This window comes from Acinonyx jubatus, chromosome B3 (genome assembly GCF_027475565.1).
Source record: "Acinonyx jubatus isolate Ajub_Pintada_27869175 chromosome B3, VMU_Ajub_asm_v1.0, whole genome shotgun sequence".
Classification (NCBI taxonomy): Eukaryota; Metazoa; Chordata; class Mammalia; order Carnivora; family Felidae; genus Acinonyx; species Acinonyx jubatus.
In genome coordinates this window covers 141250224-141272992 of record NC_069386.1, presented here as the reverse complement: position 1 = coordinate 141272992, position 22769 = coordinate 141250224, and the positions used below count along the sequence as shown (strand labels likewise).

The 22769-nt window shown below is 53.0% G+C and overlaps 1 protein-coding gene and 2 long non-coding RNA genes across 3 annotated transcripts in view; 1 reads left to right on the top strand and 2 right to left on the bottom strand.

Moving 5' to 3' along the window:
• The window catches only part of DYNC1H1 (dynein cytoplasmic 1 heavy chain 1), a 77394-nt gene extending 72020 nt beyond the window's left edge, over positions 1-5374 (bottom strand). Inside the window, exon 1 of the mRNA XM_027066642.2 lies at positions 4937-5374. Within this exon, the coding sequence (XP_026922443.1) occupies positions 4937-5192 (256 nt within the window). The 5' untranslated portion in view covers positions 5193-5374. The remainder of the gene's footprint in view (positions 1-4936) is intronic.
• Positions 5375-7510: 2136 nt separating this feature from the next.
• LOC113601463 (uncharacterized) lies at positions 7511-12331 on the top strand. The gene is made up of 2 exons (XR_003422762.2): positions 7511-8187; positions 11974-12331. It is a non-coding gene; the product is annotated as an uncharacterized LOC113601463 (long non-coding RNA).
• Positions 12332-12564: 233 nt separating this feature from the next.
• LOC113601462 (uncharacterized) lies at positions 12565-21550 on the bottom strand. Its single transcript, XR_003422761.2, has 2 exons — positions 21091-21550; positions 12565-13821 (listed from the first exon to the last, which is right to left on the bottom strand). It is a non-coding gene; the product is annotated as an uncharacterized LOC113601462 (long non-coding RNA).
• Between the last annotated feature and the right edge of the window lie 1219 nt (positions 21551-22769).

Sequence of the window (22769 nt, the reverse complement as noted above, 5' to 3'; positions counted from 1 at the left end):
CATATTTTAGCAGGCAATACTGCTTTCAGTAAAGTTTGACTCCGTTTCCTAATGCCGGGGAAGTTACTGGTTAATACACGATGGCCCAACACTGTACTGCCTGCTACTACGTTCCAAGAATCAAAGTACCAATACAGAAGTGCTGAGCTTTGCTACATGAGTTCCTTTGCTACAAGCTACATTAGTACATATTTAGTGACCTGTGCACGTGTCTCGGGTTAACTTCTGAGTTGTAGAGATGTTTAAAACATCAATTAGCACTAATCTGTGTATATTTCTACTGAAAGACTAGTTTAATGTAGTTCAAACCAAGAGTGATTTGTATCATTACACTGTGATTAGGTGCGCATTCCGTCTCATTTACCGAATATGAAAAGACGTGCACTCGATTATCTTAAGACCCACCCTTCCTCCCCTAGGGGGACCGGGTATGTTTCACAAAGGAAAAGGAGCACAGCAAACGGGTAAAGGGACAGGCGAGGCTGCCCCACTCCAAGGGTCCGTGGTCACTCCCTCAATTCTCCCTGCCCTCCCACCTTCCCCCAGCCACAGGGCAAGCCTCGTCCCATCCAGCAGGGGCAGCGGCTGTTTTCCTTGGCTCAAACTACCAGGCTACTTGTTACATGTTCCTGGTTCTGCTTATCTTTCATCTTCTTTTCCTCTTAAAATCCACCACATACAAGCACCACATTATTTGGATTGATCACTATCACACGTTCTCCCCCTTTTCTCTCACATGTTTGCTTCAGCTCCCCCTTTCCAGCGGCTGATGCTTTTTCCTGTCACCTCAACATCCATCACCCCTTCGTCCTCCTTCTCAGGGGCTGTGACTTCTTTGCCACGACCGCCCCACGCTCTGGTGTGAGGCTCAGGGCATGGTGGGAAAGTCTGAGTTTTCTCTCGAACCTGAAGACTTCCATCCGGAACACCGTTAGAAATGTAAAGGGAGGGGCGCCTGGGTGGCTCAGTCGATCGGGCGTCCTGAGTCTTGGTTTTGGCTCAGGTCATGATCTCGTGGCTTCTGGGTTCAAGTCCTGCATCAGGCTCTGCGCTGACAGTGTGGTGCCTGCTCGGCATTCTCATTCTCTCTCCCCCTCTCTCTGCCCCTCCCCTGCACGCTGTCTCTTTCAAAATAAAATAAAAAAGAATAAACAAACTGAAATGTGAAGGGAGGGGCGGATCCCACATAACACTCCATGATGCTGGCAAACAGACTTTCCCTCCATCTTTACTTTTTAAGAAGTGATGACGGTTTGTCCCCATGCTGCACATGATGTCATTTCCTATGCTACACTGCATTCAAACTTATCTTGGCTGCAGACTGGTTTGTCCTACAAAGGGTGCACACCTACAGCGTGACAGCACAGGACAGCAGGAACCCAGGCTGAGGGACAAGACAGTGTCGTGTCCCAGAAAATCCTTTCTGTTAATTTCTTAACCATTTTGCTTTACCATTTGGAGGAATAAGCAAAGGCCAGAAATGAATACTTTTTAGTCATCATTTCTTCATCCTTTAGGGAAATTAAGTCCACAGAAAAATAATTTTTAAAATCCGCAAAAACATTCCCCATGAAAACCTTCCACACTGCCATATCTCTAAGAAGATGAGCACTGCAAAAAGTTCCAGCTTTCTTTCACATTCTTGTTCCTAGCCATCTCTGCACTAACGAAGATGTAAAACCCCTAAATTACGTCTTTTAGGATAAACTGGAACCCCAACCTTAGGAGCAGTGACCAAAGGCAGTCACTGTTTTCAGTCTTAAAGCTCCGAGGCCAAGACACCTGAGAGTAAACAAAACCCAAAACCCACAGCACCAGATCCGAGCCTGGTCACCAACAAGCTGGAGCCCGCAGACAATCCTGGTGCCACCAGCTGTAGGCTGAAGCGTCTCTCACCTGCTTCTACCCTTTTACCACCCAACCAACACCGCACTTCAGGTGAAAACTGCTACAGAACATCATTGAATCCATAAAATGCCTATTAAGTGACAAGCACCTTTCTGGCTCTAATTTTAGAAGTACGCTAGGAAGAAAACAATTTCCTACAGGCCAGGAATTACAGACAAGAGGTTTCTGTTTTTCGGATCAGGAGCTGTGATTTGATGTTCCTCTTCCCACCAACTCTCCAATCCTTTCGCAGCAAAATAAACTGTTAAATTCACAACCTTTATTCTACACCTTAAGGAATACTGTACTCTAGCAGGAAAGTTTATAGCTAGCTGGGGTAGTTAAAAAATAGATATCTTCATATAAAAATGCTTCTGGAGCGCCTGGGTGGCTCAGTCCGTTAAGCATCTAACTTCAGCTCAGGTCATGATCTCAGGGTTTGGGAGCTCCACCCACATCAGGCTCTGCACTGACATTTTGGAACCTTCTTGGGATTCTGTCTCTCCCCCCTCTCTGCTCTTCCTCCACTCACGCATGTGTTCTCTCTCTCAAAAAAAAAAAACAAAAAAACAAAAAACAAACAAACAAAAACCATTAAAAAAAGAAATAAAAATAAATGCGTCTATATTCAATTACAAGTGTTTGGAAAATTCTTTCTATAAAAAGGGGGAATAAAAAAAAGGGAATAATAAAAGCAATTTCCCTGTTCACTACATCAGGACTTCATTCTTGTTGATGGTCTTTACTCAGTTTAAACAATTCAGATCTGTTTTCCACACTATAAAGCAAACCTACTTTTTCACTGCAACTAAGTACTGGATGCTCACATTTGATTAAATGTACAAAGGCTGATGCTAACTCAAAAATCACCCGGAAGACAGCCCTCCTTATCAAGTGCCCGGGTCTGTACTGATGTCTAAATACCTTATGCTAGTTTAGTCAGGATGCTAATAAGACTGATGGGACCATATACTCTCTCTTTAAATTTTTTAAGTGAAAAATAGAGACAGGTTGAATTACTGAAAGTATTTTTTATTTTTATACATACAGTAATGAGGCAGGATTTCAATTTTAGACACCCTCATTCCTTAGTCAACGCTCAAAAGTGCAAGTCATTATGGAGCCAAGATTTAGATGCTTGGACTGAAATATGAAAATATGCCATCGAGAAAACAGATGATCTGCACAAGAAAGCATACTACAGAAATAGGGCTTCCCAATAATTTTAGCAAAGTTTGGTTCCAACGTTTGAGAAAAGCCAATCTAGAAGCAAAAACTATTTTTTTCCATAAAAAGAAACGGAGACCCAACGTAGAAATCACCAATTTTCATACATAAACTGTGCAATGAAAATACGATCAAGAATTGGTCAAGGCCAAACTACTCAAAATACAGTAATTTAACACAAATTAAGACACACTTTAATAAAATAATGTATATTCACTGAAAAATGACCACAAGGACAGATTCCAAAATGCTGACAGTGGTTATATCTGGGTCGAAGGACTCCGGGTGATTTTTTCTTTATCTGTACACTTTAAATTTTCTATCATGACTAAATACACACTCTTCCTGAAAAAGAGTAGGTGGGTGAAATTTTTTTTTTTTTAACACTTGTGGTTTCCATGCTGGAAACATAACCCTAAACATAACAGAAAACCCTAAACAACATTAATAGTCTAAAAATACCTCGGAATGGCTCCTCTGCTTTGAACACTCCACGTGAATCTAAAACATATTCATTCTTTCACACACTCTGACCCTCCCACCCTCCCACCTAAGCAGAAGCTACAATGAAGCCTCTCTCGAGTACCCAGAATAGCCTTTGAAAGAAACAAACTATCAGAAATAAACATTAGCATGGGCGCGGGGGGGAGGTCGGGAGACAGGTAGCGAGTTCTGTTCTTGACAGACCCGGACAGCGGGTCTTGGGACAATACAGAGCCGCCCGGCAAACATTTTCACACGGCGGCCAGCCCCTCAGTACCAAGGTTAAATGTACCCGGACACCCCCGAGTTCCCAGACGGGCGGCGCCACACCCAAACTGTGCCGCCAGATCTTAGGGGTCCTAGTGAGTCCAGAAACTCTCCCTGAAGACAAGCTCGATTCTCAAGACGAACCTAGCCGCCTTTGGGAAGGTCCCTATTTGAGGAGACTGCTGGAATGTGCAAGCCTTTTGCTCCCTGTCCCCAAGTGAGTCTCTCTTTAAAAAAAACCTGCAAACTAGACTCAAATGTTACAGGGTCATTAAGGATCACCTAAGTATTACAGTGACCCAAGGGTGTGATTAGAGAGACCCAGCAGTGTCCTGGCCACCGAGATGCTGAGCCTAGCCCAGGCAGGGGAGTCAGCTGGTGACTTTGGGCGCGTCACTTCGCCTGAGCCTGTTTGCTGGCGTGTGAAATGGGGCAATACGCCCAGGCGGCAGGGACGCTGTGCGGACCGAGAGGCAGCCCTGGGAGCGCGCATCCACCCTGAACAGGGATGCTCCGCGCCGGGCCCGGGCCGGCCCTGTCACTGCGTGGGCCTCAGCATCTGGCTCCGACAGGGCAGGGCCGGGACGCCCGCCCGCCAGGGCTCCCTCCCCCCCGCCCCCCCAGCTCCGACCCCTACCCCCAGGCTGCGCACGGCTCCGCGGGTCTGCCCCTGACACATCCCTCCCGAGGCCGGCCTGGCGCGGCCACAAATCGAAACCGAAAAGCTCATGTGACATTGGAGGCCGGGATGCGGCCTCCGCCCGCGCTCAGCCCGGGAGACGCTGTCTCCACCCAACTCGGCCATCTTGAGGCCCGAGCAGACAAAGCGATCCCATTGTTTTGGGTGACGGCTAGACAGGGAGCACCCTCGTCGTTCCCCGCGACCCGGAAGGGGGCACCCCCGCCACTCCCGCCTGGCAGGGGGTGTGGCGCCGGCCTCGCCGGGCGGCCTCTGGGCCCCATCCCGCGGGGCGTCTGCAGCCCCGAGGCCGCTCCCGCCCCGGCCGCGACCCTCCCCCCGGACCCCGACCCTGCCCCCCCCCCGCCCAGGCCCCAACGCCCGGCCCCGCACCTTTGAGCGTGGAGCGCTCCACCAGGACCGTGTGGACCTGCGGGTCGGACAGGAACTTGCGCATCTGCTCCAGGGCGCTCTTCTCCTCCAGCGCCGCCTCGAGCGCGGCCGGCGCCTCGCCGCCATCCTCCAGCAGCAGAGGCACCAGCTTGCGCAGGTGCTTCTGCAGCACCGACACGTCGGCCACGTTCTGCACGGCCGACACCTCCAGGCCGGCCGAGCCGTCCTCGCCGCCGCCGCCGCCCGGCTCTGACATGGCGCCGCGCTCGGGACCCGCAGGGAGCGCTGGGCAGGCGGCCGCAGCCCCACACGAGAGCGAGCGCCGAGCCGGCGAGCGAGAGAAACGGGCACCGGAACCCGACCGTCCGCTAGCCGCGGCCGACTGAGGGGAGCGGACGCCGGCTCCGCCCTAAAGGCCGCCGCCCGCCGGTCCGCCCCGCCCGCGACCCGCCGCCTCAGCCACTAGCGCCCGCTCGCCGCCCCGGCGTCAGGACGTTGCGCATGCGCGCGGGCGGGCCCCGGCGACGCCGCCGCGCAGCCTTCTGGGATCTGTAGTCCCCATGCTGGGCGCGTCCCGCGTTTCCCGCATCGCCGACCCTGAAGATGGGAACTTGGCTTGGCTCGTGGGCGGTATGGAGTGGTCAGGGACTATATCTCTCTTGTTCGGTGCTGTGGCCAAAGAGCACAGAGCCTGAGACACCCCATAAATATTGAGTAAATGGTGTTAATGACGAGAGCTAACTTTTTTTTTTTTGAGCAGTTAGCCTGTGATCGACATTGCTCTAAGCATTTAACCTATGTCCTCGCGTTGAACGGATGAATGACTACAATGTGTTAAGTGCTAAAATACTGTCATGACATATGTGTTGTTAGATCTGCACGGAGAGAGGGAGAACGTTTTCAGAGGGGCACGAGACGAGGGGCGTGCCACATTGCTAGGCTGGAAAGGGGCGGTTGGGAAGGGGATATTCCCCGCAGAGGAACTAGCCTCTACAAAGACAGAGGAGCCTGAATGAAGGTTGCGGCTGGAGCCCTGGCTGCAAAGGCAATGTAAGGTAAAGCCAGGAGATGACATCTGAACGATGGGATAAAGCCAAGCTGGTATGGGTCCTGGCTGCTAATAACAAAATAATTCCCCCCAGGATGCTGTGATGACCTATGTGACAGCATCTATGTAGAACAGAGCCGCTTTGCTAGCAGCGGGGCGGCACTGTCATTCCATGGGCCTCAGCATCTGGGTCCTCATAAGGCAGGGGCTGAGATGCCTGCCGGCTAAAGCTCTCCCCCAACTCGCATCCACCTGGATCTCCTCCCTTACACGGAGATGACAAGGGCCAGAGTCCAGGCTGCCCACTCTCTTGGTTTAGAGATGACAGTTTCTTTTAAGGAGCATTAATTGGCCTTTGAAAGTTCAAACGCATAACTTGCTTCTCAAATTGGGTGGAGGAAGGGAAGCCAAAGGTGTTATTTTTATATCCGAGTGCACAGTCACAGAGCTGAATCCTGATTGGTAGGATGATGATAGGATGATTTGATTCCCCCAAATCATCTTTGGAAAACTGGGAAACATACAATATGCTTATCCTTGCTCAATTACCCAATGCCAAGCCCCAGAGGCTGCTGGAACATGGAAACTAATCAGATGATTCTTGTCTCTAAGGAGCTCATGGAAGAGGGGACAGAGCAGTACCCCATCCTCCTGCCCTCCATCAGTCTACCCTTGTGTGATATGCCCACACAGATATAGATAACTTTCCAAGAAAAATACAAAACAACTAACTGCAACGAGTTTGTTCTGTGATCATAATGGTAACAAATAATAATAATGTCACCAACAGCTAACACTGAATGCTCGCTCAATGCTAAGCACTCTGCTGAGCACCTGCACCCCCACCCCTATATCCTTTGGGGTAGGAACAGGAATGAAGAGGGAAATCTGTTAGGTGCAGGTTAGCGAACTCTGAATTGACCACACACCACCTGAGACCCAGAAATCCAGCAGCGACCTGGCAGACGGAGCGAGGCTGCTTGCAGCGTGCATGGTGAGTCAGCACCATTCAAAAGACCCCAGGAGACGCAGCCACTTGGGCATCCGAGACACTCAACCATCTGCAACCTGGCCCCGAGCCAGGGCAACGGAGCAGCGGGCTTCGGATTTGCAGTTAGGTTCAAAATCAAAAGTGTTTGTTATTTCCAAGAGGATGGAAATTGAAAGACTCTGAACAAAGATTCATACATTGACCCAAAGTGCTGGCATTTCTGTTTTATAAAGATGTTTGCAGTGTTTAATATGTAATAAGAATGGTCAACGTTGATTGCTTACTGTACCCAGGGGGCTAAGCACTCTAAATTCCTTAACCCCTGGGCCGCCCCCAGGGCTGCAAGGGGAGGAGATTTCTTGTAACCATGCCCTTTTGGCCTGCTGGCACCGGACTCTGCCCCACCCCCACCGCCCCCACCAAATTCCAAGCTGCCCTTGGATTGGCGGCGGGGGTCCTCCCCCCAAGCCTGGCTTCTCCCACCGCTTGCTCCGTTAGGCGGCTCAGGTTCCCCCTGTCCTACTGCAGCAGAAGCTGCTTTCAATTGGCAGTGGGCACAGAAGGGCGGGGGAGCTGTTGGAAAGAGAATTCGTTCCAAGTTGATGGGGGATGACTGTGGCTGCTAGGCGACTTGTATTTTATCAGAAATCGGGGATGAACTGTCTACACGGAGGAGATCGCGTCCATTCCCCATCCCTCTCTTTAAAGTACTGCGCTGGGTGGCTCCTCGAGTCCCAGCTGGGGGCTCAGTACCATCCCTACCCTGCCTCTCTCCTCTCTCCTTCTCCCGACCCTGGGGTGGCACCGAGCCCCTCAGCGGAAGCCCCGCTGGCTCAGTACCTGCAGGCCCTGCGCCTGGGATCGCCCCTCCTCTCCCTAAATACCATATAGGGCTTGCCCATTCGTTCGTTCCATGTGCTCGGAATGCAGCAGGGCCCGGCCCAACGTGGGTGCTTGGTTAATGGCTGTGGGACCAACGCTTACCCCCGGGAACCGGGTGCTGGCGATGGCAGCAGCCGCCGGTCCACAGGGCACATTTTGGATTTTGACCTTCCAGCTGCTTTAACCCAGGCGGGCCCCGCCGTTCCGCGGCCAGCGCAGACTGCACCGCCCTTCGCTCACCGGGGAGGGGGAGGCTACAGGGCGCTTTTGGATGAGCTGGCCCCAGCACCCGCCCCCTTTCCGCCCGGGTTCGGTCCAGGGGGCCTCAAGGTGAGGCCGGGAGCCGGCTGAGTCGCGGTCCCGGGGCGTGGGGGGGGGGGGGGGGGGGGGTAGGCAGCGCCCAGACCCAGCAAACGGTCTCTTGGTGCCCCCTAGTGGCGCGGAGGCGGACACACACGCGCGCGCGCGCAAGGAGGCCCTTCCCCAGTCCCCGCGCCCGGGGTCCTGGGGGCGCCACCGGGTTCACATTCCCAAGGTCACCCGGGTCACTTGCCCTTTGCTACAGAATGAGTAACGGCAGTGACCAGAGGCGAATGCCAGCCTGTGGCCTGGCCTGCATCCCGCCGCCCACTGGGAAGGTTAGAGAACTTTGTGTCTAAGGGCAGATTAGGGGTCACTCCTGCCTAGAGGTCGTCTGAGACCCCTGATGCTCCCCTGGGTGCTCTTCTCCAGAGGTACCCCACCCCTTTCCTCACCTAAGACCTGTGTCCCCAGACCAAGGCCGTGGCTCCCTGCGCGCCCTGGACCCCATCCCTTCTCACGGATATCACTTCTGAATTCTCTGGCTCCCAAACGCTCGCCCTCTCCCGCCTTGATCCTTCCCAGTGGTGCCCAACCTCCTCGAATGCATCCCTGCCTTAAAAAGAAAGACAATCCTGCCACGTTGCCTGCCCGCACCTCTCCATGTTTTGGCTCCAGCAAAATGCCTTGAAAATAAGCGTGGGTGGGGCTGCGGCTCACCCTGCCTTGACATAACGATCAAGAGCTCCCTGACATCCCTGGGCAAGTGCTGCTGTCCAGGTCACCAAAGGCCTCCGCGTGGCCAAATCCAGTGATCAGTCCTCGGTTCTCATCTTGCTGGACTGCTGGGCAGCTTTGATACAGCAGGGCCCTCTCCCCTCTAAATGTTTCCTTTACCTGGCCCTCCTCCAACACTAGGCTCCTTCTCAGTCTCCTTTGCTGGACCCCTCTCCTCTTCCGCATCCCTAAAGGTTGGAGTGGCCCAATGCTGTCTTCAGACCGCTTTTGTGTCCTAACAAAGCTCCCCAAGTGACCTCCCCTAACCCCATAACATTCAACACATCTATACACTGATAACTCCTAACCTTAGAAGCTCCATTTTGCTCCTGTTGGCGTGTTCTAGGAAATACCAATTAGGCCAGGTTGGTTGAAAGTGTTGTTTGGGTCTTCTACATCTTTACTGATTTTTTCTTTTTTAAATTTTTATTAAAAAAATTTTTTTTACATTTATTTATTTTTGAGAAACAGAGGGAGACAAAGCATGAGTCGGGGAGGGGCAGAGAGAGAAGGAGACACAGAATCTGAAGCAGGCTCCAGGCTCTGAGCAAGTGGTCAGCACAGAGCCTGATGTGGGGCTCGAGCCCACAAACTGACATCATGACCTGAGCTGAAGTCGGATGCTCAACCGACTGAGCCACCCAGGTGCCCCTCTTTTTAACATTTTTAAATGATTATTTATTTTTGATAGAGAGAGGGAGAGAGCGAGTGGGGAAGGGTAGAGAGAGGGGGAGACACAGAATCCGAAGCAGGCTCCAGCTCCGAGCTGTCAGCACAGAGCCCGACATGGGGCTTGAACCCACGAACCATGAGATCACGACCTGAGCCAAAGTCGGACGCTCAACCGACTGAGCCACCCAGGTGCTCCCTTACTGATTTTCTACGTAGTTGTTCTACCCATTCCTAAGAGAGGTGCTGAAATGTCAGATTACAATTGTGCTTTTGTCTTTCTTCTTGCCGCTCAACCTGTTTTTTGCTTCATGAATTTGAAGCTCTGTTATTACATGCATGAACATCTAGCATTGTTGGGTCCTTTTCATGAACTGACCCCTTTATCATTTTGAAATGTCCCTCTAATCCTAGAAGTGTTACCTACCCTGTAATTCACTTTGACTTTAGCATAGCCACTTTGGCTTTCCTTTGGTCAGTGTTGGCATCACCTGTTTTTTCCCATCCCTTACTTTTAACCTATTGGGGCCTTTGCATTTAAAGTGGGTTTCTTGGGGCACCTCGGTGGCTCAATCCATCGAACGTCTGATTTGGGCTCAGGTCATGATCTCACAGTTCGCGGCTCCTCAGTGATCTCATGGTTCAAGCCCCCATATCGGGCTCACTCTTCCACCAAAGAGCCCACTTCGGATTCTCTGTCCCCCTCTCTCTCTGCCCCTCTCCCACTCACGCGCTCTCTCTCTCTGTCTCTCAAAAATAAACATTAAAAATAAAGTGGGTTTCTTATAGGAAGCACATAGCTGTTTAATTTTTTATGTTTTTATTTTACTTTTAAGAGAGACACAGTAAGAGCAGGGGAGAGGCAGAGAGAGACAGAGACAGAATCTGAAGCAGGCTCCAGGTTCTGAGCTGTCAGCACAGAGCCCCATGCAGGGCTCAAACTCATAGACTGCAAGATCATGACCTGAGCCGAAGTCAGACACCCAACCGACTGAGCCACCCAGGCGCCCCTGGTTTTTGCTTTTTAAAAACCCTATTGGCTAATCTCTGTTCTTCCTTTGGGGTGATTATCGACATGGCTGGATTAAGTCACTATCTTGCTATGTGTTTCTACTTTCCTACCTGTTCTTTGTCCAGAATGGAATTCTTCCTTCCCCAAAGCCCCTTGTCTCAGCAAACACCGCTCCCTCACTCCTCTGCCCAGAGTGTCCCTTGGTGCCTCTCATATTCCCGCATGTCTCCATCTGGCCCGACAGCCAACTCTGCCATTCTCCCCAAATCATCTCCCAAATCGGACCTCTTCCTTCCTGCTGCACTGTGGCGCTATGGGCTCTCGGTCAAACCCCTCTGGCCCTCCCCTGGGCGGCTGAAGAGCTGCCTGCAGGCCCTTGGGGAACATCTTTATAAACATAGGTCAGAGTGGCCGGTTCTCTGTGGCTTCACATCCCGCTTAGAGGGAGAACCGTCCTTGGCTTGCCCACTTGGGCTCTGAGTGATCTGGTCCTTGGCCTGCCCTTCAGACTCATCCCTCTGGCCGCCTTGGTGTGCTGGCCTTCCGTTGTCCCTGATGACACCAGGCATGCCTCGGCCTGAGGGTCTTCCCCTTGTTCTAGAATGCTCTTCCTCCAGAGTCTTAAAGGGCTCACTCCTTCTCTTCATCAGCCTTCTGCTCAAGCATGACCCTTCAGCAGGGCCTTCTTTGACCACCTTCCCCACCACTCGCCCCTTTATTTTCTTCAGGGCATGCTTCTCTGCACAGTACTATCTGTGCTCCTCACTCATGGTCTGTGCCCCTAATTAGAATGTGATTCCATGAGGTCAAGGGTTTTCTCTTGGTAATGGCAAATCTTAGTGTGTCTGTGCTTGGAACTGTGTCTTGCTTGCTGTGGGTGTGGAATAAACATCTGGGGCATAAGTAAGTACACAGAGTACTTCTATTCACTCCAGATGAATTACCACGTGATTCTAAAAGGGCAGAAATTAAAAATATATATATATATATCACTCAGCAACTAAGTTACATGCACATCAAAGCCTAATTGTAAAGAAACTGTCACGGCTGATTTCTGTGATATTACAAATGTACACTAAGTGCCCACGTGTCACACCCACACGTCAATCCCCAGTCTAATTCAGGCCTTTGCAGTTTGTCTCATGATCGAAATGGAGCCGTGATGCATCCCTTCGTTTCCTCAAGACTTTGAGAAGAGGGGGCACAAATGCATCCTCACGAAGAGTCACTTGATGGGCTATCTGGGGATTTGGGAGGCCACCTGTTGTGGGTTGAAGTGTGTTTCCCAAAAGACGTGTTGAAGTCCTAATGCCTGGTGCTTGTGAATGTGACCTTGCTTGGATATTGGGTCTTTGCAGATGTCATCAAGTTGAGATGAGGTCATTCTGGATGAGAGTGGGCCCTAAATCCAGTGACTGGTGTCCTTACAAGAAGAGGGAAATGTGGACCCAGACACATGACCCACACAGGGAAAGCGCCATGTGAGGACGGAGGTGGAGATTGGAGTGATGGCTCTACAAGCAAGGATGCAAAAGGTTGCCAACAGCCACCAGGAGCCGGGAGGGAGGCATGGGGCAGTAAAGGTGATTCTGCAAGCGGAAATCCTGCAAAGCAATCTTGACAATTGTAGGGTATTGTGAATCCACTAGAAACCACCGAATTTTGGTGAATTGATGTTATGTGAATTTTATCTCAATAAAAACTGCTTTTATTTTATTTCTTTAAAAGTTTATTTATTTATTTGGGGGGTGGGGTGCAGAGAGAGAGAGAGAGGATCCCAAGCAGGCTGTGTGCTGTCAGCACAGAGCCTGACCAGGGCTCAATCTCATGAACCATGAGATCATGACCTGAGTGGAAATCAAGAGTCGGACACTGAACCAACTGAGCCACCTAGGCATCCCAATAACATTTTCAAAAAAATTTTTTTTAACGTTTATTCATTTTTGAGAGACAGAGAGAGCGTGAGCAGGAAAGGGGCAGAGAGACAGACAGACATATCCGAAGCAGGCTCCAGGCTCTAGGCTGTCAGCACAGAGCCTGACGTGGGGTTCGAACTCACAAACCGTGAGACCATGACCTGAGCCGAAGTTGGGCACTTAACCGACCAAGCCCCTTAGGCGCCCCTCAATAACACTGTTTAAGTGGACATGGGGAGAGAAACAAAAATCAGTGGGAAAAGTGTGACTTCCGTGATCTCCCAAACATGAAAAACTTTCCCATTGGTTAGAACTATGCAGGCAAATAGAAACGGTAAAGCTAATCTTTGCTGGGGACACTCTAACTTTCAGAAGCATCGAGAATGAACGAGCTTCTTTCTTTGTTCGAGAGCAGCACAGATACTCAAATCAGAACGGCCTCGAGGAGATGAGCATCTCTGCAATGGTGTCCACACACAAGTTCGCGGAGCCGTCCCTGCTTGTACAGCACCTGATGTCACACAACCATGCACTTGGAAGTGGTCAGGTCGTAGATTTTAAACTATGTGTATTTGGGGCGCCTGGGTGGCTCTGACTTCGGCTCAGGTCATGACCTTGCGTTTGGGGCTTCGAGCCCCGCATCGGTCTCTGTGCTGACGGCTGGGAGCCTGGAGCCTGCTTCGGATTCTGTGTCTCTTTCTCTGTCTGCCCCTCCCTGCTCGCACTCTCATTCTGCCTCTCAAAAAAATAAAACATTAAAAAAATAGAAAGTAAATAAATAAACTATGTGTATTTAACCACGACTTAAAGGAGATACTTACCAGGAGCAGTATGAACAGTGTTCGCCTCTTCCGCTGTGACTTAGGACGTGCCGCGAGCATCCTTTCTGGACCTCTGTCGGTTGCCGCTGTCTGTTCCGCGTCGCGATGAGCTTCCAGCGCGGCCTTCGCACTCGCACTCGGGGCGACGCGAAACGTGTCGAGGGCTCTGTCGGCGTGGGGGCGTGGCCAGCGTCACTTCCGGGGGACATCGTCCTGCTCATCACGTCGGCCTCACCAGGCCCCTCTGGCCGCAGCTCTTTCTTCTGGCCCTGTCGCTGCTGCACCTGGATTTGCCTCCAGTGTCCCCACTTCCCGTCCTTGCCACTTTCTCACCTCTGTCGGTCGACTCCCGGCTTCGGTGACGCGCTTCCGCAGAGTAGCCAGTGTGTCCATCACGGAAGGTGGCACGGCTCCCGACCTGGCTGGTGTCCGGGCGCTGAGTAACACGCGGTGACCGGTCACCCACGGGCTTGGGAAGAAGCGCCAGATGGTCACTGATCAGGAGGCGCAGCTGTTGTTTTCGTAGTGATTTGCAGGCTGGCGAGCTCAGGCAGTCTCTACCTGGTGCGGTGACTCAGTTAATACACAGGGTCACTGACACTTGAACTGTGTTGTTGAGGGACTGATGGTGTTTTCCTAGACCGTGGTAACTAAAGTTTCTGCATGTTGGAACCATGCGGAGCAGGGGCTGCCTACAATGACATTTCCAACCCCCCTTCCCACCTTGCCGTTCCTTGTCTCCATTCAAGGAGGAGCTGGCCCCGGACCTATAGTCCCAGGATGGAAGTAGAAGGTGCCTGTGAGTCTTTTGGACTTTGTTTCCCCCTCACCCCCCAAAGCCCAAGCCCTTCAGACAACAAAGGGGGGTGGAGGAGGAAGGCAGAACTGATGTGCCCCTTCTGGGCCAGTGTCCTGGAGAAGCCGGGTTGATGAAGCATCTTGGACCACAGGGAGACCACCCTGGTCTGGGGTGAGCAGAGGTAGGTGAGGGGGTCCCGGGCCTGCTGCCTCCAGTCGCCAGAGAGCAATGCAGGAGGGGTCTGGCACCCAGGTGACAGGATGCCAGGCAGGCTGGCCCAAGAGGGCCACATGCCCGGTGAGGCTGGGGACAGCGCCGAGGCGTGGGACTGGGGGGCAGCAATAACCGGTATGGACAGATAACCAGTGGCAGCAGGCTCCCCCACAGGGCCCTAACCCTGCAGGAGTCCTGACGTAGGAAGGGGGCAAGATCTGAAACTGATGGCCGTGATAGTGCCCATGGCATCATGGAATGGGCGCTTGGGGCAGAAATCAGGCTGTCACGGAAAATGGAGGCAGTGGCACTGTCCACACACCTGAGTCCGTGGCTGGAGAGTCATGCCTGTGATGACTGGGGCTGTGCCACCACCATGACGAGCTGGCCTGTTCTAATGGCCACACTCACAGCACTGACGGGATAGGTTATTACTACTGGTTTGAAGATGTGAAGATAGCAGGCTGAGGCAGAGGTAACTTGCTTAAGATCTCATAGGTACCAAGATGTGAAGCAGGGGTTCAAACTCGGATACTGCTTGTGCCTAGAGACTTTTTTTTTTAATTATTTATTTTGAGAGAGAGCCAGCATGGGGCCCGACTTGGGGCCTGAACTCACGAACCGAACCGTGAGATCATGACCTGAGCTGAAATCAAGAGTCAGATGCTGAACCGACTGAGCCACCCAGGTGCTCCTGTGCCTAGAGATTTATAACCACCAGAAGTGTGTGGGCTGGGTCCTGTTCTGTCATTTCTCCTGTCCCCAGTGTAGCACCAAGCACGGGGGAGCTGTTGACCAGTGCCTGCTCTGAGCTTCAATTTTCCATCTATAAATGGTGATCTTGGTGCAAACGGCGATCTCAGAGGGTGCTCAGGGATCTCTGAGCATCTGCCCAGAAACGGGACACAGTCAGCCTGCGTGCCAGAGGGAGCACAAACCAGGGGCATCCTGACACCTAGCGGCTGCTCAGCATAATTGCAGGTCCCAGCCCCAGATGCTCCCAAAACTTGAGGGCTCCTGGTCCTGGTCCTCTCCATGTCCGGTTCAGCAGCTGCCTGCTGCCCTAGACAACTTTCTCTCCTTGCCAGGCAGGGCAGTGCTAAGCCAGAAACTGAAGAGGCTCAGGTGCCTGTTTATTCAGTTTCATTTATTTCCATAAGATCTTTCATTCTAGGATTGCGGGATGGGCAGAGGCTGAATCTCCTTCCTTCCTGCTGAGAGAAGCCTATTGCTGGTCGAACACAACCACACACGTCCATCCAAAAACCTGCTCAGGTCAAGCATATAAGTGTTCACTTTGGGTTTTTTTAGTTTATTTATTTTGAGAGAGTGTGCACATGAGCGGGGGAGGGGCAGAGAGAGAGACAGAGAATCTCAAGCAGGCTCCGTGCTGTCAGCACAGAGCCCGATGTGGGACTCGATCCCATCAGAGCAAGACCATGACCTGAGCTGAAATCAAGAGTCAGATGCTTAACTGACTGAGCCACGCAGGTGCCCCACTAGTGTTCACTTTTAAGAAAGAACCTCCTACTTTACTCCAAAGAATAAATGTAAACATTTTACAGAGACCACCCGAAATTTCCAGCAGAATGCACTGGGTCTGGTGAGATGTAAAGCACAGGACACCTACTGTCTTGTTAGGTTAGGACTTTGCTTAACTTCGTGCAATGCTCACTTTCGCCATGGGTGGAGGGGAACACGTCAACATTTTTATGGACAAAACCCTTCTGCACCCTGAAAGTGACAGGACCTAAAATGGTTTATCAGAAAATGTTATTTTATCACAGTAGATGCTGGCATTTCCTGGCATTGCCAGTCAGGCTTTAAGTTTGACATCAATTGCTGTTTCTCTATATTGAACACTCTAGTATGTATGTATGTATGTATGTATGTATGTATGAATGAAGGTTTTAAGTAATCTCTACACCCAGTGTGAGGCTCAAACTCACAACCCTGAGACCAAGAGTCACATGCTCTCCCAACTGAGCCAGCTAGGAGTCCCTAGTATTTACCTTTTTTTTTTTCTTAATGTTTATTTATGTTGGAGAGAGAGACAGAGTATGAGTGGGAGAGGGGAGGGGGGAGTGGGGAGACACAGAATCTGAAACAGGCTCCAGGCTCTGAGCCGTCAGTACAGAGCCTGATGTGGGGTTTGAACTCACGAACCGCAAGATCATGACCTGAGCCGGTCGGACGCTTAACTGACTGAGCCACCCAGGCACACCCCTAGTATTTATCTCTAAATTGAGCACGTAGAGGACCCTGCACTTCTGTTCCTCACCTAGAGTGAAGACAAAAGCAAGACCCTGAGAGGCACATCACCCATCAAGGCACAGGGAGCTGTCTGTGCATAGCAACTTGGAGGCTGTCAATGTTTGTTTTTTAAGTAGGTGCCACGCCCAATGTGGGGCTTGAACTCACCACCCTGAGACCAAGAGTTGCATGCTCTACGCTCTACAGACTGAGCCAGCCAGGCACCCCTGTCAATGGGTCTCATATCGAAATGGGTGGCGGGGGTCAACTAAGTTCAGGAATCGCTGGGCTAGACAAAACTTAACCTGTTTCTTCATGACAGGACTTTTCAGAGCCTCTAGGAAGTCCTTTGAATCTCTGGGGACAGGGGCAGGTGCAACATTTCCCAAGCTACTTGGCTATGGGATTCTTTTGGTGGAACATCAATACCCAGCCCCCGTGGGGCTAGAGATCTACGGGGATACTTGGAGAGCACTATCTAGAACGGGAGCCACGTGTTTGATAAACATGGCCGTTATCACAGGGTTTTTTAAAATGTTTGTTTATTTTTGAGAGAGCCAGCGCAATGGGGGAGGGGCAGAGAGAGGGAGTCACAGAATCGAAGCAGGCTCCAGGCTCTGGGCCAAACCTTAAGATCACGACCTGAGCCGATGTCGGAAGCTCAACTGACTGAGCCACCCAGGCACCGCGTCGTTTGTTTTGCTTTTACGGAAGGCGGCCAGTCCCTCTTGCCAGTCCTTGTTTTGACCAGAGGGAGTATTCTGCAGCCACACACCAGCCTCACTCCGCCCCCTTCCCCCATGCCCCCGGCCTGTCGAAGGACACGTCTGCTAGGAGGGTGGCTTTGCACTTTGGGCTGCCTCGCTGGCCCCGCAGTGGGTGGCGAGAAAGGCCCGGCTCGCGCAGCATCCTGGCACTGCTGCCACCAGCTGTGTGACCGCGGGTGGGTCCCTTAACCTCTGTGCTGACGTGGCCTTGCGTAAATGAGGCCCGTGAGCAGAACCGCCCCTGGGGCTGTGTGAGGTCAAGTGGCAAGGCTGCCGGCACAGGGAGTGATCAATCACAGGCTGTCCTACTGCCGCCATTAGCGGTAACAGTAAAGGTGACGGTGCCCGAGCCCCATCCGCACCGATGGCAGGTCCCAGGTCTGCAGAGGAAGCCGACTTGGGGAACAGAAGGCCTTCAAGGGACAGCTTCATTCTGTGGTGAAACACACAGGTTTCCTTCACCGAAAAGCAAGGAGCAGAAGTTTTGTTTAAATTGCATCTTCGTTTCTTCAGCTTTAAAACAAATCGTGGGGGCGCCTGGGTGGCTCGGTGGCTTAAGCGTCCGCCTCTTGATACTGGCTCAGGTCGTGATCTTGAGGTCGTGGGATCAAGCCCCGCACTGGGCTCTTCACGGACAGCCCAGAGCCTGCTTGGGATTCTCACTCTTCCTCTTTCTCTGCCCCTCCCCTGGGCATGCACACATGCTCTCTCAAATAAACGTTAAAAAGACATAAAACCAATTGTGGTGAAAATACATAAAACTTACCATGTGAACCATTTTTAAGTGTGCAATCAGGGGCACTAAGGAAATCTGTAATTTGTGCAGCCCTCACTCACCACCATCCATGTCCAGAATGTCTCCATCATCCCAAACAGAAATCTGCAACCCATTAAACCATAACTCCCCATCACCCCAGCCCGAGGGGCGGTTCTGAGAGGGGACAGTCTGGGGTGTGGGGCTTCTCCTCAGTGCCCTTCCTTTTGCAAACGACCCAAGAGCCCCACTCAGCTGACACCTGTCAGGCAGAACACCAAAACCCAAATGCAGCCCCAGCCCTAGCGTTTACTCAGACTTAAAGCCAAGGAAAAGGTCGGCAGTTTTGTGCTGCTTTAGCCTCCTCTCAATACTGCACCTTCAGAAGAAAGTGAGGTGCACAACTTCATGTGATGCGGTGCCCTTGATGGAATCCTGGCACCAAAAAAGGACACCAAGAAAAACTAAGAAAATCCGAATTATGGGCTTTAGTAAATAATAACATATCGGGGCACCTGGCTGGCTAGGTCGGTACAGCATCCGACTCTTGATCTCAGGGTCATGAGCTCGAGCCCCATGTTGGGTGTGGAGCCTTACTTTAAAAAGTAAATAAATAAAATAAAAATGCTCCCACTGTGTTTCCCAGATACTTTTGTTAAAGCACCTGACTTGAAAATAAAAGAGACAGTCAGGCAAGGGATACTGTGATGACCGAATCCGCCAGTGAGCCCCTCCTCTCGGGGACCAGACATCCTGATGCTGCTGGTGGGTGGCTGTGGGAGTCGGGGAAAGGCTGCGAGAAGTGGCCACACAGTCTGCACAGCTGCAGGCCCTCCCTGTGCTGTGAACACTGTACCTCTGGGCCCATGGTTCCAGCGCCTTAATTATGCTCCCAGACCACAAGCTTTGTTTTCTTTTTTAAGGTTCGTTGACTTATTCTGAGCGACAGAGGCAGCATGAGCAGGGGAAGGGGCAGAAAGAAAGAGAGGGAGAGAGGGAGAATTCCAAACACGGTCTGCACTGTCAGTGCAGAACCTGATGCGGGACTTGAACTCATGAAACCATGAGATCATGACCTGAGCCGAAACTGAGAGTCGGGATGCTTCAGTGACTGAGCCACCCAGGTGCTCCATCCCAGACCACAAGCTTTTTGAGACCTGGGAACGCCCAATTTTCTAGACCCTGGGGCTAATGATGGAAATACAGTCCCACTTCAAGGCTGGGGACACCAGTGACAGGTGGGGGTCCCGAGGACGAAAGCCGACCCCCTTCCGGAAGTGCTGCACGGGCCTCCCACATCATTGTTGAGCCTCTGAGAGCCCAGCTCTGGGTGTTAGGACACACCGTGTGGCACTTTCGCTCCCACCGGCCACCTTAGCATGTGCACACCCTGTGTGGCAGCCTCGGAGCTCAGATACCTGGGCAATGAACGGTGCAGAGGGAGACGGACTGGTCAGGGCCAGGTTTTCCCCATGAAGATTCCACAGCCTAGAGTGGGGGTCAGGGACAGGAGAATCAAGTGGAAGAACAGGGTTGCCGCCCGTCCTGGGCAAAGATGACAGGGATGCCAATGTGGTTTTGGGGACAGAAGGCATAACGCCTTCCTGCCTCCGGAGGGAAGCTGGCCAGAACAGCAAAGAAGCTCACGTGGGGGCGGAGCCTGTCTTAAAACCCTTCCACGGCCTTATCTCAGTTAAAACTCCAAGCCCTTCTTGTGGCCACCTGTTACCTCTCTGATGCCTGCCTACTCCTCAAAGCCACACTCCGCTGCAGGTTCCCTCCCACCGCGGGTCCCTTGCACGCCCTGCGCCGTCTGCCTGGATGCTCTTCCCTCACTTCCTTCCAAGTCACCTGCTCAGTAAGGCCCACCCTGCCCCTCGTGTAAAGTTGTCCCCACCTCTTAGACCCGTTCTCAGTTTTGGTTTTTCCCAGTAGCCTGCGTCACTTCGAACACGGTGTGAACGTTTACTCTGTTTATGGTCTCTCTCCTGCACTGGAAGGGAAGTTCGAGGAGGGCGAGGATGTCTACCTCTTCTGTTCAATGCTAGATCCTCAGCGCCTGGAGCGAGCGGGTGTTTGACGGCTTGTTGAACCGAATGGATCAAGCCGCGGGTGGTTCTCCTGGGGTCCTGGCACGTTTCTCCCCCCTCCTTCCAGTTCCGGCTTCCAGGCCCCTCCCTCCCACTGCTTCTCTTCTTCCCCGCTCTGCCTGAGGCCCTTCTGTCCCTCGTGTAACAGGCTCCAGAGGCCAGCCAGTTCTGCCCCAGTCAGGAGGGGAGACTGGGAAGCACCCGGCCCCGCCCTCCAGGGTCACCAGTATCTTGAGCGAACAGCAGTGACAAAAGGGAGCGTCCTCAAGGTTTGGGTGACTCCCAAGGGCATGGACAGAGGGTGGTCCCGTTGGCTCACTTCTCAGGGTGCAAAAGCCACCTGGTTGAGGGTATGCAGGTTGGTCGGGCTGATGTCTAGGTTCAGCCTTGGCTCCCCCACTTCCAGGCCGTGAGGCCTCAGCAGTCTGTCCCCGACTACAGGCCTCGAGTACACTACGGACACTGCTGTTGTAAAGTTACAGCAACGTTAAAAAAGGAACAAAAGGCCCCAAATGGGAGTCACTTGTGCTAAACCTTTGTCAGCGATCCAAGGCTTCATATCTAAGCTAACTGCGGTTTCAGCCCCTCCCGGGAACGGGACCTAATTTAACTAGTCACCTAGAACTACCTGGTTAGCACTAGTGAGGTTATCTGGCTGACAGACGCCTGTCTCTCGCTAGAGGAAGGTGACCTCGCTTGAAAAGAAGCCACCTTTTGCTAGAAACTTCCTTTTTCTGGCCCACTTAGGTCTACGAGAGCCTCCCGTTTTCTACAGCGCCTCAGAGCTCCTTGCCACTGGCGGGATGGGACGCTGTCCCGCTCGGGAATTGCCGAATAAGGCCAATCAGATCTGCAAACTCACCCAGCCGTATCGTGCTCAACCGTCTGCAACGAAAGCCAAGGGGCCCGTCACACAACCCTTGGCGGAAGTCAGCCGAGGGCGGGGGCTCTGCTCTGCTCAACAACCTCACCCACGGTCAGCTTTTCGGGACTCCCGGTTGGTCCTTCAGGCCATCGCCCTGCTTCACACGGCCGTGCACGTCCCCGCTGCCTCCCATAGGCCTGCGGCAACGCTGTTCCCTGGACAACCCTGGGACCATCTCACAGGCGAGGGCACCGAGGCCGCCCAGCTCACTCCGAAGGCCCAGCAGGCGGATGGCCGGCCCGTCGGCACAGGACGCGGGCGGAGGCCGGCACCGGCGGGAAGCCTCGGAGCTCCGCCGTCCCCAATTCCGGTCCCCGGTCTAGGTCCCCAGCTCTCTCCCGCCACAGATAAACCAAGAAGGCGGCGGCGGCGGTCACGTGTCCGACAGTCCGCGGGGTCACGTGCCCCCCAGCCCGCTCTGTCACGTGAGCCTCAGGACCAGTCCCTGAGGCCAGAACGGGGAGGCCTTGGGATTGGCCCATCCCGGCCAGGGGGCGGGACTTTGCTCGAGGACGGAAGCCTTGGCCGCCCCTCCCCGCCCAATCTCTGTGATCCGCGTGAATCTCGCCCTCCCGCGAGACCTGGCGTCGGGCGGCGGCCCCTGACGCCCACAGTGCCCCGGGCCGGAGTGGAGCTGTAGCATTTCACGGTGGCCTCGCGTGGCGCTTGCGTCATTTTCCCGAGCCGGCCGTGAGATTAGGGCGCTCCTCGCCCTGAAACCTTTGCTCGCCTCCGCACCTCCGTCCCGTTTCGGGAGCCTGGGACAGATTTCTTAACGTGGCCCCAGGGGCCAACCACCGTTGTCACTTCCCTGCCTCTGACATCTTGTCCCTCCGGCTTCCGTTCCTTCCTCAGGGTCGTCATGGCCTGACCTGTGCTCCCGGCACTCGTTTGATTTTTGTCGTTCAGCCAGACTAGGGATACGTCAGCCGTGGTCCTTGGCTGGGCTCCTGGGGGCCGTGACCCCTTCGAATGATACGCACATTAGGCGGTGTCGGTGCGCCTGTTGTTGGGGGTGGCGGTGAGGACGTCCATCAGACTCAGATGTGGAGAAACCCCAGAGTGGCGGCTCCGCACAGGACCATCGGGGCCCAGCAGCGCCCGCCTGTGTGCTCTGTGGGCACAGGGCCTGCCATGGCGTTCTGGGGTGCTTATTACATGGAAGAGGATCTCCTAACCTCATTTCCCCCAAGTGCCCTCTGCGCGCACCTCAGTCTAGTCCCACAGGCCTGCTTCCTATACCTGCAACTTTTGATGGCACTTGTCTCCCTGCTGGGATCATCTCCTTTCCTCTGCTGGGACATTTTTTTTTTCACCTTGCCCTTAAACTTTGGGCCACGAACTGGCTCGGGGAGGCGTGCAGCACAGCGCCAGAGACTGGAGGCACAGTGGTGAACAGGACAGGTCCAGGCTCGTGGTCTACTCGGGCAGACGGTGAAGTTGGAGCCGAGGGAGACTCTGTGAGTGCCTCAGGATTGGGCCCCAGGGAGATCTGAGATCGAAGGACAAATAGCTAATGATCAAGTCAGGGTGAGAGCAGGGAGTAGCAAGTTGGAAGGCTCATCGTGGGTAAGATTTAGCTTGTCATAGGAGGAAAGTAGGGAAGGTAGCAAGGC